Source organism: Platichthys flesus, chromosome 18, assembly GCF_949316205.1.
Source record: "Platichthys flesus chromosome 18, fPlaFle2.1, whole genome shotgun sequence".
NCBI lineage: Eukaryota > Metazoa > Chordata > Actinopteri > Pleuronectiformes > Pleuronectidae > Platichthys > Platichthys flesus.
This window is the reverse complement of record NC_084962.1, coordinates 10349232-10367425: the sequence shown is the minus strand read 5'-3', so window position 1 is coordinate 10367425 and position 18194 is coordinate 10349232. Positions and strand designations below refer to the sequence as shown.

The 18194-nt window shown below is 41.9% G+C and overlaps 1 protein-coding gene across 1 annotated transcript in view; it reads right to left on the bottom strand.

The window, feature by feature from the left end:
• nkain2 (sodium/potassium transporting ATPase interacting 2) overlaps window positions 1-10134 on the bottom strand; it is a 76259-nt gene extending 66125 nt beyond the window's left edge. Inside the window, exon 1 of the mRNA XM_062412125.1 lies at window positions 8781-10134. Coding sequence (XP_062268109.1) covers window positions 8781-8834 — 54 coding nt within the window. The 5' untranslated portion in view covers window positions 8835-10134. The remainder of the gene's footprint in view (window positions 1-8780) is intronic.
• Window positions 10135-18194: the final 8060 nt, after the last annotated feature.

The window sequence follows — 18194 nt, the reverse complement described above, 5'->3', positions numbered from 1 at the left end:
AACTCCCAAGGTGCATATTCCTTTTTATCATGAAAACAAATCTTTAACCAAACCTTATCACTTTTCTAACATCACTTCATGACATCAGTGGTGGAGGATTAGATCAGTCATAGCTTATCAACGTTGCCTCTATAATAAACTGAAAATGAAAGGTTTGGCTGTTCTCTGCAGCTGGTGTCTGTATCTGAAGAATGTTTGTCATAAAAACGATGCCTCAGAGTGTAACACCGCTGCATGAACTGGGGCAGGGAAAAATATTTTCAGAAACAGCTGCAACATTGATTTGTACTTTGTAAGAAGAAAACCGCAGCAACTGAGGTTTGAAAGAATATAGTTAAAGTCCAGCCTGCCCTAAATCAAAGCCTGAACAAAACCTGCATCCACACTATTTAATGATAACTAACAGTATTTGCTGTTGGATAACACTGTGTTCTAAAGTCCAGATTCGTGCCACTGCCACATGGAGTCACAACAGTGATGTGATTTCACACCATGTGTGTCAGTATCACTGAGACTACATAACAAATAATCCAACTGTGTAAGGGCTCAGTTTACAGCCTCCACTGAGCTGTGGAGGAGTGTAGATTGAGTCAGCTTCTCCAACTCAAATAAAAAGATTTCGTTTTTTACCGATTCTCACTCTTCCACACACTGTTTTCAAAATAACAGTGTGAGATGATACAGTTTCGGGAGTTTGCACCCGCGCCGTGAGCCTGAGTGCTTTGACAACACATCCCACAACCTCAACCGAGAAAGAAAGCATTGTTGTGGTTTTTCAATAAAAACATCTAGAATGGAAAACTGGAGTTTGTGTGAAAACGTTCAACAATACTAGTAAAGTTGGGAGTCTGGTGCTGTTGATCCAGTCTTGTGGTAAGAGTTCTTCAAAGTTTTCATACAACCACATCTCACAAACTCCACTTTTCATTCACCAGTCATGACCACAAGACTCCAGAGAATATGGACCGGCACTCCAACAAGAATCTCAACTCACAGTGCAGTATTTGTGCTTACCTATTTGCTTTCTCGCTGAGTTTACTGCTCCTTTGTTCATCCTAATATCAACATGTGTTTTTCTTTGCCTGCACCCAGGATCACCTGCCAGCCCTGACATAACCGCCACGCTCAGCCACCCACCAGCACCGCATGTACTCACTCCGACTCCAGTCTGCCTCTGGATTTACATCCACTGAACTTACAGATTTTTACATCACAACACTAGACTCAGTGCATATTCCTGATTCATTCAATCTGTGTTCATGAAACCTTGAAATCCTATCTCCTAATGTCCAGCCCTTACAGTCCAGCCTTTTCCTAAAGACCTCATAGAAAGACAGGGACACCAATCTACACATCTTATATTGGAGGCAACCAGGAAAACAAACATTTCTTGTGTTACGCTATATGGTAACTCGTACAGTAAGTTATTGCAATCAAAATTAAAATTGCACAATTTCAGCCATATAGCAGTATTAACAGGGTGTCTTAATAAAATATATTGGCATTCATAATTCCTATTGACATGGGTGGTCCTTTTACTTTAACTCTAGTGCTGAGAGGTTGATACAACCATTAGATAATTAGTCATTAAATCTCTTAGAGCTGCTAGCTTAACTGTAACTTGTTTTAAGGGGCAACGGATGTAAATTAGCACTCTTAGCATTCTTACATTTGTTTTTTCATATCAATGTTTCTTAATGTGCTCTGTCCCTATCGAGTTAACATATAAATACATAGTCTTGTAAGGAATTATATCCTTTAGGCCTGGCTCTGAGGAACCCACACTGAAAATACCTTTCTTGACAAACCCTTTGTCATGAGATAACATGACATTGGCAAATTTAAATAATGTTCATGTAAAAAAGATATTATGTTAAACAGACAAAAAACGCAGCGACATGTTTAGGTCTTTAAGATAAGGCTAACGTAAGGAAATCTCCACACGTTAAAAGATATTGAATAACAGATGCTAATGGACCACACACTAAGACATGTGAAGGGTCTGCAGTTCTCAGGGGGCACAAGCGACTAATTGACTTAAATATGACACCGTGAGCAAAGGAGTAGACGCACAAATACTGGACAACCACACACTTCCGTTACTCTATCTGGGATATCAGAGATCAATTGGTGAAGGGTCACGGGAGAGAAGCTTTGTCACCTCTAGATGTTCTGTGATGCACCTTGTGATCAGGCTGCTGCAGTCAAACATCCAGACTGGGAGGCTCTAACTGTCCCCTGCACGTCCCTTGGACACATTCCAGCATAGAAAAAATACTCTCTACCACATATTTTCCATTTCAAAAGTTGGTCTTTTTCCAAACTCTAATATATTGACTTAGTTTAAGGAGTCCAGGTTGTGAAGAAGTCTGCACTGTTTGCTGACAGCTTTATGATGGATTTCCTTAGACTGATTGATTTTTTTTTTTCAGCACAACAAGTATGGTATTACATTTACAACCACACAGCATGAGTAGTGCCGGTAAGATTTCACATTGTACAGCATTATTTGCTAGCTATGTGTCACAACTCCCTAATTTTTTAGATGTAAGAAGATTTCATTTTTGACGGCTTCAGTTAAAGTTGTTGGATACCGCCTAGAAAGGACCTCCAGGTTGAGTAGAGAATTAATTATTTTCATCTTATATCGTTTTTTTCTGTGGTTTTCCAGACACAGTCACTTTTGTTTATGCCAAACTCAAACTTTAGTTTAAAGCAAGTTTGTTGCGCCGCATAATTTTGGTGTGAACTGCCACCATTAGTATTCACAGTTACCTGAAGGAGTTTGCTTTAGCTTACTATCCGTACCTGATAGAAATCCAAAAGCAACGGCCTAGATTTCCGCCACCAAAGGCATACACCTACTTTGGTCTGATTCTATGTGAAATGAAGGTCTCAATGTTTAAAATTACATTGCTTTTTGTTAAAAGTTGAAAGGCTTTTAAGTCCAATTCCCCCTTATTCGCCATAAAACAACCAGGACAACATGTCTGCAGCTTGCACGGATCTGCCTGAGGTCTGACGTTAGACTAAGTTGGCAAAATGGAACTACCTGAACAGGACCATTAGGTGAAAGCTTGTTTTGTGCACAGACCTTATTGAACACGTTGGATGAATTGCTAAAGAAGTCTGTGTTGCCAAGGTGTGATGACTGCATTCCTCCAAGCAAAAACATAAAGAAACAAGAAGTGGATCCGATTAAGACTGAAAAAGGCCCAAAAAAAGACAAACACAGAGAAAAGGGGGCATACATAAAAAAATAAAAAAAATAAGAGACCTGGGGGTAGAGAGACTGACAAATTAGAGACTGCGTAAAAGACAGCGCGACAGAAAATCTATAGACGCGGAGCCGAGATTGTGTGTGTCCCTCGTTGAAAGCGGCATTTTCTATAAAGGATAGCAAAGCCTTTTTATCTCACAGAGTTGAGCTGATGAGGACGGAGGTCTGAAGATTATGTTCCCTGTCAGAGTGCAGGAGCCGCCTTAGCTTTCAACTGAAACTACCCCCACATGGATTTGCTTCAAAACGCTGAAAAACCGACAGCATGTGATGGAAGTGTTTTGCAAAAATAACAGAGCCTGAACATTGCTAATAAAATGATACAGAATCAGACCGCGAGGGAGAGCATTTTTTTGCAATACAGCAATGATAATGGACAATTAATTCCAGGGGAAACTGATTCAACAGATATTATTAAACCAGTGTCACCAGTGGATGTTTTTAATTCAATTTTTTTGATTTGGAAATAGATGAGTTGTTGATTATTTCCAAGTCAAAATAAGTTCAAACTGTGGTTCTTGAAAATCCAACACGTCTTCATCGATTGATCCTCCTCCTCCTTCCCCCCGTAACACCATCATGATCGGTATTGACTTCTGGGTGTCAATGTCTGCACAGTCACTGTTTTGCAATCAGGTACCACGCGGCACACATGCAGAGGTGCGATTTCTGTATTCATGTCACAGCCTCCATGTGGTAAATTATTCATTATGTCCCTCAGTGGTGGAAATGTCACAGGAACCTACTGCCACAGACAGACAAACACTAGGTCTCAGATAGCCTATGGCTGCTGTATGGTCAACCTGTTTGGTCAAACATGTCTCGTGTATACACCCTTTGCCTTGTACACTTGTACAAAGATCGGTATTGTCAACAATTTGTCTCATGATTGATGTTTCTGAACATGTCCTTTTGGAAGATTACCAAAATTGTATTTTTGCTCCACTGGATAATTGATTATCATCTCCCCATGATTGTGCGCCACATTGAATCATGAGGCTTTTCTTCTGTTCCAATCCATTCAATTAACTTACACACCAACAACATAATGAACATTGCATCAACATTAACACCCACCTACCGTCTGCACGGGCTCCTCCGAACCAGCCAATGGAGCGAGGACACCAGTTGCCATCCAGTTACCTATCACACCATTGGATTATTTAGTCATCATCTTTGTGACAGCAGCCAGTGGGTGTACGGACTGATATAGCAACAAGGACCACAACCATTGCCACAGCAAGTGAGTCACCAGTGACATATGTGTATCTATATGTGTGCGTGTGTGTGTGTGGGTGTGTGCAAAGGTGTTGATAACAACATCTGACAGGCTGCCATCATCATGCTCTCGTCTTTTCTGTGCCTGTTCCAACTTTCTAACCTCCCCCTCTGTTCTGCTCACCGCACCACAACACACTTTGACATGACACACTGGGTATGTGTGTCATCTTTCTCACCATAATATCACTGTTGCTGCCTCGGAGGTTGAACTGAAGTCAAATTAGTGTTGAAGAAAATTGCCACTGCTATTTTCCAACTCACGCTGACTTCAATATCCCCTTTTTCAAAAGGACTTTTTCAGAAAATGTTCCAAATTCTGGGACCCACCCTTGTTGACTTTGTTGTCAAGAGTGACTGTAAACAACAAGATGGACACCACTGATTTTTGTTTCATATCTTTTTGGGTCAACTGTATGGGAAAAAAATTTTGGACAGATACAGGGACTTACTGGTATTGTTTGCTGGTTGCCTAGTCACCCCACATTGACAAAAAGACTGATGTCATTGCCAAAAAATATTCAACTGGTAGTCAAACTGCAACTTGTCATTTTAAACAAACTAGACTTGTTGTGTGTGTGAGCTTTAGAGGTTTTGTTTTCAGTTTTCATGCTACGCAAAGCTAACTGGCAGTAACTATGTATTTGCAGTAGCATACAGATACAAGAGTTGTATCGATCTTCTCATCTAACTCTTGACAAGAAAACAAATAAGTGCATTTCTCAAAATGTCAACAATTTTTATATTTGGTCAACATGTCCTTTGAGATACTGACATTGAGGGCTCTATTTTTACAATCTGAGTGCACAAGCTGATATACATTAGGAGCGTGTACAAATTGTTAAATGGCAGAAAACTCCAAGCTCGTGGTTCTACAGGGTTATAATTGTGTATGAGTGCGTTTGGGATGTAACATGCAATAAACCAATCAAAGTGTCATCTGCTGTTGCCTTTAAAAGCCAGGTATGCTCGCACCTTGACAGATTGCAATTAAAATGGAAGATTTCCCAGATGGGAGAGGGAATTTGTTCTTTAACATGGTCACTGGACGGGAAAATTACAAATGCGTCAGTGTGAAACTAGCAAAGATACTTGCATCGGTTCTTTGGGGCCTGAGTCAAATTGTCATGAACTATGTAAATTCATAAACTTTACAACAATGTAAAGTATTAGTCTTAAATATATATATATATATCGTTGAACGACGATGACGAAAATCATTCATTGTTTTTAAATATCTATAGCAACAAGGGGGCAAGTCAAAGTCTATAAATAACCAACACCAATAGCTATTGTAGCAAAGCAGACACAAGGCTTTAACATTGACTGGTGACCTAATTAAGCTAGCTCATGCTCCTCATACACGGGAATACACAACATTTGATCTAATTTGAATTACAACCTGGCACTATTTCCTCTGGCGGGACTAATTGACTTGGCCCATGGTGACGTCAACTATGAAGTAGACGTACTTCTTCTCCAACCTGGATCATTGATCCCTGTTCAGCTATGGTGACATCAGATACCTCCGCAATTAACTCGGCTAATGAAGCAGGAGAAAAACTGCTGTTAGAAGTGACATTAGATATCAGTTCCACTACATAAGACGCCGCACTGACCTGCATTGTCTTCTACACCGTGAGGTCAATTATTAATGTGGGAGCTCACGTGGCAAAACCAGTCAGCTCCAACTGGGGGTTTCAAGCAGAGAAAAGAGCTGCATTCCAATTTGTGGTGAAAATTGTTTGACTGTTGGACGGGGGGCGGGGGGTTTCCTTTGAGTAATAACAGCAATGACGGACATAGATCTTGGGAAAACAATTTAACAGTATCTGTAAAATTGCATCTTCACAGTCTGCGTTATGTGAAGACCCCATCAGGAGGCCTGTGTCTAAATGGTTTCAGCCATAACCGAGCTAACTGTGCATGGCCAAACTGTAAAATACAGTAGTGTTAGACCTCCGGCTCAGCCAGCGGTGGTATCAGCTGGCTTCGCTATTACAACAGTTAGCAGAGCAAAACATGTTGTTGACTATGGCATAGCATTAGTTCCACCACATTAGACACAATGACTATCACTATGACAGCATCTCATTCACAAGCACACACACACAAACACACACACACACAAACAGAGACACACAAACACACTCCCTCTATTTTCGCTTATGGAAAAACCCAGCATCTCCATTTACAGCACAATGGTGTGTTTCATGGCTGCACACACATGTGGAAAATCTCATTTTCATTGGAGCTGTGGACATGTTGACTTAAACAGACGTTTTTCCATTTGAACTTTTTATGAAAATGTGCGTAGCAATGTCCCATTTCATAGCACAATGGGCCTTCCACAAGCGTTCACTTCCACAGAAAGGGTCATTCACAGTAAATTTGGTGCCTTTCATGGATCTGTTGCACTGAATGCAAACACACATGCGTGCACACACACACACAGGGTGTTGTGTCGGCTACAGTGCCCTATTCAACATGACAATAGGTCATAAGTTTGCACACACTTACTGTACATGACTCCACGAGCTAAGAATGCTACAGCATAAGCACTCTCATGAATGAGAGTCAGTGCACATGCATAGTATAGTCCCAATCTACTTTCTAAAACACAATCCGTTGCTGTGCCACTTGGTTTGAAGAAATTCAGGATCTATTTTGACATGAGTGGCCCCTCTCTGAAAAAACCTCTTTCCTCTTCGTCCAATTGAGGCAGCGATTTCCTTTATTTCCCAGGGTAATCCTCCAGAGAATCCTGCCTGGACTGATTGCTCTCCAGTCCCAGTTATTGGTCTCGGTCAATGTTCAGCAATAATGCTAATTTGTTTACAGGTATTCAAGGAGAAGAGCTTCGCCGTGATCGAAGAAGCAACAGCAGGCAAGCAACTTCTCACAGCCGGGACACAAGTACCAGTCATGTATCTTAATCTAAGTGTCTTGTGTGTCCTAGATATTTTTGGTTTATTAAAGCTGCACGGACTCAAATATGTATATGAATAATGGGGCAAATTACTGCATGTAATGTGAAAGCTGTTGCTCATAGTGACAAATCTGAACAAATGTATAACCCGACCCCACAGACACAGCGTTCTGAGCCAGTGAGCGCTACCTGCCCGCCCAGCAGCCCATTCATTAAATTATGGTCCCATTTAGAGTAAAATAGACAATAAAGGACAGTATGCAGTGGGGCATGGATATCATGTGACTAACTGACAGCGAGTGCCGTGCAATGGCTGCAAGTCGCACATGGCATCTGCTCCTGCAGATAGGATTACTTATGGTTTTCAAAAGACAAAGATGGCGTTGGACAAAACACCAAACTTGAGGCTTTCAAATGACAAATGAGAGCAACTCAGCAACTGCTAGTAGATTTGTCTATATTTGAATGAGAACTTTCTTCGGCCATAATATATTAGGGTTGTTTTTTTTCACCTACCCTAACCACAAATATCTACTTATGCTGCTGAGCACAGATGAAGAGTTATCCATTACTCACATCCACTGAACTACATATGTCCCTGAAAATTATTAATCTGACTCACCTACATTACATTTGGTCACTTTTCTTCGATAAGACCAAAAGGGACTCGCCATCGTTTACTGAGAATTCACAGGACTAAATAACCGTGAAATCATTGTCGTTCCTTCTCGCCCATCCTCACATGCACCTACAGACCCATCCCTCCCTCCCTGTTGTCTTGCCTGGCACCAGTTGCCATTGACACAGATGGCGAAGGGAGACAGAAAGATACAAAGGGAGACAGGCACACAGACAGAATGGCCGCAGTTGATAGCATCAGTAAATATCGAGTCTATTCCTCCTGTTCCCTTAATCCATACATTTCTATCCACCAATCACATGTACCCGCTCCGTACATCTACCTGCCACCATAGCTCTTTTTTCTCCAGCGTCTCCATTCATCACTCCATGCCTCCTCCATCTATCTTTTGCTCCCAACAACAGCCATTCATCCGTTCACGCCTCCTATTCGTCAATCTATCCCTCAACACAGATCCTACCTTGTATCATGAGTTCTTACACGCCTATTAAGTTCTGAAATATGACCCCTCACTCATCCATTCTTCCTCTCATGATTCTTTTCCAGTTGAATTCTTACCAGATTTCTTTAAAAAAAAAGAACTTTTCTTTCTCTTGATCAATTTTCCTGAATAGCGACCCTCCTAAAGAATCAATAGTCTTCTTAACACTTACCAGCTGCATGCCACAGATGAAGGCCAAGGTACACCTGCCACTACAGCACCCCATGGTGTCCGCCTCCTTCTGCTCTCCCGTGGCCCACGTGGTGAGGAAACTCTGGGTAACTCCCAAATCTCCAGCAGGACGTTCGAGCTCCAAGCCCCCGGAGGGCCCTGTCTGGTTGGCCGGCGGCCCAGGTGAGAGGCGCTGAGCAGAGCACAGCCCCTGTACTCTCGCTGGAGCTCAGGGGAACCAAATGCTACCACTTCATTCAAACAGAGGAGCCGCTTGACAGGTTAACAGGCTGAAATGTGGTCCCCTGGATTACCAACACCCGTGGGGTCAGTGATCAAAGATGGGAGGTGGGCGATTCGAGTGCACAAATTGTTCAACGCTGCAAATCTACAGAGATGGGCTCTGTGGGCAAACCCTTCCCAAACCTCTGCAACTGAAGGGGGTCTAGCAGCCAGATAAATCAGGTGGCGTGGTGCAATTCCACTGATTGGCTTAAGCACTTAATTAATTCAGATTTCTGATAATGTGGATTTAGAATATAACTGCCTCGGATTAGGAAGGACTCCAGCATCGAACAAAGGTTCCAGTGACTCGGTTATGTCCACATAGGCTCCACTTGTCCAGGCATCACCTAGTGGACTACAAAGTCCGGTCGACGGTGACCTCCATGAGTAGCATCCTTGACACGGTCCTGGACAGAGGCCACTTAGCGAAAGACAGAAAACAACAGACAGAGATGGTGAGATTAACTGGATGTGTTAACCTGATTATATAATCTCCTCTCCAGTAATCCGATTGAGCATCACTTGGATTGAAGGAGCCTCATTGGTCTCAGGGTGGGGAAAACAAGTGAAAGTGGCCCCTGCCTCCTTTCAAGGACCAGATCCTGTCCTCTCCTGGGAAGTCATGAAGACACGATCATCTACTGTTCATTCGCACCAGCGCAATTTTTTCTTTCTTAACCTCCAAACCTGCCGCTGCGATCCAGTATCTCTCTGGGAGACGATGGGTCAAATTGTTGCTGGGATGTTGAGTCAAAAGCCCCTGGAAGCTGATCTCTGCGTCTCAGCGGGGTGATAAGTCCTCCTCCTCCGGACGATCTCAGCTCATCAGCTCCGCAACACAGCCGCCGTTGTGTCAGCCGTCGCTCGGTTCATTCGCCGCCTCTCCTTCGGTCCATCCCTCCAGAATGTTGGACAAGAAAGCGAAGACAGAGAAGCGTGTCCACGGGGACAGGCTGGGTTCTGAGTCTCTGGATGTGACGCACAGGCGGAGACAGGCAGCGGAGAAACGAGGGCTAAGTTTAGTTTGTCTTCAAGGAGCGAGAGGGGGAGACAATGGGAACCGGGATGGACAGAGAGAGGGAGCGAGAGAGAGAGAGGGAGAGCGAGAGAGAGAGGAGCGTCTCTCCCGCCTGCCAGCTGTCAAGTCAACACCGCGTAACCACGTGGCTCATCCGGTTTGGATTGTTAAAATAAAACGCCCAGTTTTAGTATTTTAAAATCTAACAAGCTAATAATAATAATAACAGATAATAATAATCTTTATTTATACAGCAATTTACGATTAGAAAGTGCTTTGACCACGAAGCAAGAAAAATATAATTAAACTTGAAAATGGGTTAAAAGCAGGAAAAATAACAATAAAAATGGTAAAAAAAAAGAAACCAATAGAATCACATGATAGCAAGTCTATAAAAGTGTGTTGTAAGAAGTGAATAAAATAAGTCACGGACACTGCAAGCCTTATCTCCTCAGTTCCTAAGCCGAGTGGCCCTGATGGACTTTCAATCTGATGAATTGCTGCGAGCAAGCACATAAGGGGTCAGTAATTCTGTGATGTAGCTTGGAGTCAGACCCTGGCGTGCTTTAAAAGTGATCAGTTAAATCGTAAAAATCAATTCCATAACAGACAGGGAGCCAATAAAGATATGCAAGGATCATAGCGACAAAGACATCCCTCTAAAATAAAGAAAACTCAACGAACAACAGTGACAATCGTAATCGACTGTGTGAAAGTACAATATAAAACTTGATCAAACTTAGAAAAAAAAACGGGAGTGGAAGAGGGGAGTGCCATCTGAAATGGGCGCCAATGGCATGTCAATACGCCAGACTACAGGTGAAGTACTTCTTCTTCTTCTGCTTCTTCTTCTTGGTATTTTATGCTGTTCTGCAAAGGTAAATCCAAACAATAGTGCCTCTCAAGTCCCCAGTTGAACTTCTAATTGCCTTTTAGCTATTTGTTATTTTCTTGTTACAGATGGGGGAAATTGACTTAATTCAGGAAGCAAGTGCAGCATAAAATGTTATGTATATAGCTGCAGCCGGCATTACCGTACCCGACCAAAAACCTGAACATTGTGTCAAATTGTTTGTCGGAACCCGGCCTGACTCATCCTTCCAGTACTGGGGGGTCCTGACAGGATCACTCTTTTTACTTGGCCTGTGGTGATGCTGTTTGCAGCTTTCTCTCTAAAACTGTAAAAAGACCTAGTTTGATCCGTGGTGAGTAAAGACCGGCTGCTGTACTCATCACTCTGAAGCCACCACTGACGCTCCACTCGGTACACAGAACCCAGAATTGGGAAATCAGTAGTCGCTGCCATGAACACACCGGTTCCTGTGACTGATAACGTTACAGACAGACAGAGAGAGAGAGAGGCGGACAGAGCGAAACAGACCGACAGAGACACAAACAGACAGACAGACAGACAGACAGGTAGACAGGTAGACAGGTAGACAGATAGATAGATAGATAGATAGATAGATAGATAGATAGATAGACAGATAGACAGATAGACAGGTAGACAGATAGACAGATAGACAGATAGACAGATAGATAGATAGATAGATAGATAGATAGAGGCATGTTGTGTGCTTTTATTCTGAAGGCGGTTGGTCCTGACTTCCATCCCTACCCTGGCTGCCTCTGGCTGCCTTGATGAGGCTGATGTTCCGCTCGGCAGGGGAGCGACGAGGCTCTTTTCACTCTCTGAGACACACAAACACACAGACGCAGGGAGATGGAGCTTTTGGGTCGGGGTGCAGCTGCTCCAGAACATGGCCTTCAACCATCCAGCGTCATAATGAATGAGACCATGTGCTCTCCCTCCCTCCCTCCCTCCCTCTCTCTCTCTCCGTCTGTCCGACTTGTCAAGATGATCATTTTATCCTCATTTCTCATGCACTTAATTAAAGGCTAAGGGTTTCCTGATAACCTGCTATCAAGAGTGAATATTAAAAAAAAGGGAGTGAGGCGGTGGGGGGTGTGCAGTGTGTTTTAAAATTCCATGTGGTCTACTATCCACCAGTTATTTGAAGGAGCCTTTGGGGTAACACTTCAGAGGGTGATTGCCTAGTTTGTGAATGACACCTAATTCCTCTCTGTGTATTTGCCACTGTGGCCTGAGTTCAGCGGCGGATTAAGAAACAAAATGCTGCTGAAAAACAAGTCCCTCCAATTAAAGGTGGAGTAATTTGTGTGTTGTGAGGGTCAGCGGGGCCACGCCTTTCGGAGGGCCGGCAGTTTAAACAGACATGGATGTGCAGAGGCTATCGCTCCTTCGGCTCTGCAATGTAATGGCCTGCTTTCCCCCACACATCAATCTCTGTCACAGATTACTCCTCCCACACACACACACAAACACACGCAGGCCCAAGAAAACAACACACAGATTCACACTCACGCGCACAAACACACACACACACATTCGAACCACATGCAGTGCAGTTAATTATGCCGCTAATCTTGAGTGACAGTTGCATGTATAATGGCTGATTCCCCGGGGCCATGTGTCAAAGCAGCCACCCATTCATCCATCCATCCCGCCTTCTATTTATCATCTCACCTACTTTGCCATCCACCCATCGCCCCGTCCATATTTCCACTCTTTATTTTCCATCGTCAACATCCTCCATCTTTTCTTTTGCGTCACTCCCTTCTTCTCTCCTTCCTTTCAGCCACCGTCTTTGTCATTCATGTGGCCTTTTTCTAACAGTCGCTCAGAAACCCCACCTCTCTAATTTTACCTTTGTCATACATCATCTGCTCTTTCACGAAGGTCAGTGACGGGGTCAGTGGGGCCTGTGCCCGCAGGGGTTTTCTGACCATTTGGACCCGGGCCCTGGTTCACCTCAGGGTGAGGTCCCCATGGATCCGACGCTTGTTGTCTTGAAGGTAAATATTTCAAATATTAACTGTGTGTAGCTTACATGTGAATGTGAGTGAGCATATGGATATAACAAAACTTAATTTATGAACTCAATCAACCCAAAATTCACTGCTTTAAATTTCTAACATTTCAATATCATTTCATCTGGTTTTGTCTGTTCTCTATATGATGGTTCACTGAATATCTGCTGCTCGGACAAAACAAGCAATTTGATGTGGTCGCCATTAATTATTGATGAAAGTAACCATTAGTCGCTGCCTAAGGAGTAAGTAAAATCAAAAGATTACAATGTGCCTACTGTATAAAATCACACCAAGCTAAACTGATGAGTCCAGAATGCAGATCAGTCAGAAAAGTGTCTTTGCTTTTTTTCAATTTGGTGAATCCTTTGTTCTGCCTGATGCACTTGTGATTATACATTATATATAATTTTATAATTTATAGTTTGTAACCATTATATCCCTTTTAACCCCCGGGGAGGTTATGTTCTGTTTGTTTGTTCGTTCGTTAGCAGGATGAGAGCAAAGAAGCCATTCAATGTGAGTGTGGATCCAGATCAAGGGGCCCCATCCAGAATCTTCGTTTTCCCACCACCTTCCTTTTGTACATTTTCCTGGATTTCCAAGAGAATAATTGATGAAAACATTGGGCATGTTTAGGGTACTGTTATTTATGAGTGTGAGAAATTTGGTGCAGCTTGACTGAAGGGGACTTTTGGGCCTTGGCGAAGTTAGAGCTGTTAAAATCTTTAAAAGTATTAAGGTGCTGTTCTTAGCAATTTGGGGTCCCTATTGTACCACTTAGATTCAATTGAACAATTTGGGGCAGATCCAATTAAATCCCGGTAGGGGGATTTTTCTTATATGAATTCCTTTCTAGTTCTAAAATTCTACTTTCCACACAAATTTTACAACCCATCACCAGCACTGTGCCCCATTGCATATCACTGCAGATAATTTGGTATGTGTCAAAAGAACCTTTAAATACTTAATATAGGCTTAACACAGGAGTAATGTGAAGCATCAAGTATAAAAAATTATGAAGAATCAAGAACAGTATAATGTATAATGCTAATTCTTGGGAAAAGCATTTGACAAAAAATCTTGCCTGGGTTTTTAGCTGTTTGAGGTAATATTCCCTGGCTGATGTTGTTCTGCCAACTTTGAAATATATACACTCACATTTTCTGTTTAGTGAAATACAAACTACATTCAGTAGAAAATACAAATTGCAACGGACTGCGAAAGAAAGAAAAGGAAACTACCAAAGCAAAAGGATGGAGGGAAATAAGGGAACAACACATTGGAAAGACGTGAGGGCAAAGGAAGGAACATGACTGTGTTGTTCTAAATATATATTAGGTCCGTATTTATCCATTGATGCTAGTAATTTGTTATTGTCACTTATCTCATCTGAGGCTTTGTGCTTCTTTATCAACGCACGCTGCTTTCCTGTCATGTCAATGACTGAGATATAAGGCATATTTTAATTTTATTTTCACAGAGAGAAAAATGTTACAGAGAGAGTGAGAGAGTGACTGACAGATAGAGAGAGAGAGAGAGAGAGAGAGAGAGAGAGAGAGAGAGAGAGAGAGAGAGAGAGAGAGAGAGAGAGAGAGGTAGAAAGAGAAAAAGAGATAGGGTACACCACCTTCCAGATAGTGAGATAGTACGTGTTTGGTACTTTATCTGTCTGGACCAGATGTCACCAGATGCCTGCGTCTGCCAGCCTATCTCAGCCCACACACGCACACACAAGCACGCACGCACACACATGCGCACACACACGCACATACACACACATACACCAACACAATAGGAAAACACGCCAACCTTCTGCCATTTCTGACGTGCTACACCTCCCACACCTTGTCCTATCTGAAACAATCTAACTGCGCAGCCCGATTTTTGAAAATAACTTAAAGCAAAGCAGAATAGCAGGTAGACTGACTGAACCACTGAAGATTCATATACCGTCTGTAGAGCGGAGGGAAAGTAAGACGCTGAACGAAATGAAAGACAGAGAGAGAAGAAGGGCTCACAGGGCGAGGGAAACACAGCGGGATAATGTGCTGTTGAGCCTCCATGTTAAAAGGTTCTGTCGTGAAAAACACAGATCAGAGCAGCAAAGGTGTAGACTGAGTCATATTCTAGTGACTGGGAAGTTTTCTGAAGACAACTGCGGAAAACAGTCAAAGATAAAACCTTAAGTGAAGAATTTCACTCACAGACAAGTAATGAAAATTATGATGAGCATATCAGACCTAACCAGATCTACTTTGTTTGACTCTAAATACTATAAAATTATATTTTGATGACTTTAAGGAGACATATTATTCTCATATTCATGATTTTGATTTGGGTCGTTAGTTGAAAACACTTACATCCCCTAATGTTCAGAGAACTTCTCTCAAACTGTCCGTTGCTGCAGCTCTTCTTTTCAGCCTCTGGCTGAAACTCTTTTTTAATCTTAATTAGTTATTTGATGGCGTAAAAACAGCTTGAATGGTCATGATTGACAGCTGATACTGACTCACGATTGGTAAAGCTTTGCATCAGAGGGACCTTGCTACTACGGCTCCATGGCTCTTATTGCACATTATGGTAGCGTTCAATCCGCAATATTTTGGCTTCATTTCTGAATAGTGGGAGGAAGTGGAGACATGTTGTCAATATTTATGTCCAGTCTATTGTTTGACTCAATGCTGAATATGCTTATTTGCTGGATGATGAGATCAATACCACTCACACGTCACTGCTTTGATTCGTATATATATATATAAAAACAATATAACGATATAACTGGTTAATTAGCTTGTGCTTTAAAGTTGCTGACAGATGGATTTTGTTCCATAAACCACACAGGTTTGCTTACCTAAGCTAACTGCTTGCTGGTGGTCGCTTGATATTTCAGAGTGGTATCGATCTTCTCATCCAACTCTCGGCAACAAAGCTAGTGAGCTTGTTTCCCAAAATGTCAAACTATTTATTAGTGCAGAGGTTGTTTGACTTGATAAATAGGTGCCATCGTAGTTGATGCAATAGTTTGGCAGCATGTCTAAATGCAATGTTGATGTCACCTGTTGCTGCAGCTTTCACCTTTCCCACATTTTCAAACTATTTGAACATCTTTGCAGGGAACTCCTGGTGACCTTTAATGTTTTTCACAAGGGGTACTCTGAGGGCAAAAAGATAGGAAGTCGTTAGAGAGCTTCATTGTCTGGTTAGAGCCAAACAATGTGTCAACAAGATTTCACTGAGAGCTGCAGATGCTGTCAGCACCCAGGCTGAGAGGGTGGAGATGGCACAGACTCCCATTTTAGATTGATATCCACAGCATGGCAGGTCTGACAATGTAAATTCACAGGTAAGTATTCAATGCGTGCAACAAATAATAATGTCAAGTTGAGGCCTGTGCACTGTTCTGCTGCTGCAAACTTCAATATCAAGCCTCATATGACTTACGTAAATGTAGCTGCCTTATGACTGAGCTTTGACTGATGTGTAAATGATGGTCGAGGGGAGAATGAGGTCCAATCTGAGTCACATCTTGGCAAATATCTGTTAATCTCTTGATGTGCTTGTGCAGCCTGAGAGCAGCTTTTAGCTGCTGGCTCAGCACCTCCAAAGTGGTTAGAAAAAAAAGAAAAGACGTATTCGAGTCTACTTTCAGACAGAGTCATTGGCACTGACAGAATCACGCACTTTAAAGGTCATCTTGCTTTCCAACAGTAGATACAAGCACCTTAACTTTTATTCTATGAAAATCAGTACAACGCATATCTAGGGTTAATTCAGATGTTTATTCAGCCTGGGTGGATTCACATTAGAATATTTTGAGTTGGTCCCATCCACTAACATGGAGGGGGCAGGATTTATAACCTATACTCCAGCCAGCCATCAGGAAGTGTAGAAAACTCTCGAGAGGGGCAGTCGTGCCATCTTTTACAGGTTTCCCAAACTTTCCAACATCTGATTAAAAAACTAGCCATGCCAGAGACTCACAGCCCCCATTTTAACCCTTTCTAAAAAATATGTTTTTTATCTTCTTTTATCTTTTTGCTTATTATGGTTAAAAGACCTGAGACCCACCCTCATTGTCTCACATGGCTGTGTTTGCCCTTGAGATTGAAGATCGTTCAATAGCTGCTAAATACTTTATTCACTTCTATTATTTTCCTTTAACAGAAAATTTGTTCAGTTCCCAGAAGATTTTTCAGTGCCACCCATTAAATATAAAAGGTCAGATTAATCCCCTCAAAGTCTAAACACACTTTTTTTTTCTCAGTCATGCATTTATTAAAACCCTGTAATGAATCTACTGAATCAATCTTAACCCGTAACGAAGTTCACGGGTAAATAAAGATCCATGCTAACTAAAGGTTTCCAGACAACAACACCGATGACAGTAGCTGTGACCTCGATGATAAAAGACGGAAATATTCTCTGTGGACATGTTTTGATCAGACTTGTTCCAAAAAGACTGGGTTGTTGTTTTTTGTGCTCGGTAGAAAACCCAGATGCAACGAGCAGATAATTACACTTGTAGGAACATCCTGTACATCAATGTGTTTATAATTAAACATGTCGGTTGATTCCTAAATAACGGCGTGAACAGTTATGTTAGCAAAATACAAAACAGCCTACTAGTGCTGTAATGTAACACAATTTCCATAAAAACCCTTTGTAAAGCCAGAAGCACATTTTACATCCATAACTCTTCAGGTAAAAACACATAGGGAATAAATATTAATAATCCCCGTATTAGATTTACACACTAGAAATGCAATCTGATTAACATCCTATTTAAAGCATCGAGGAATTTAATCCTCAGCCATGGTAAAGCATTGCTCCAGGTTTTGCGACATGATTATCAGTAATTTCCCAATTAGAATTATTTAATTTGCCTTCAAGCGATTTTCTGAGTGATCCAACAGTCAAGGCATATTTACCCCTGTAATTATTACAGCAATGAGATTACAGTAGTAGCATCCCTCCATCTTCCTTTACCCCCAATTGTGCTTTTCTTTCCAGCAATCAAATAAGTCATTTATTTCTCTTTGACTTTGATACATGAGCGAAATAATTTTATCCAATTACACAATGGCCCTCAATATCTTCTTCAGTTTACCTTGGCAAAGGACGTTGAAATAACACAACCGACCTCACGAAACACCACAAGACGTCTCCTTGAGAAATTCATTTTTAATCGTTTTACAAGACACCAATAATACACCAGTA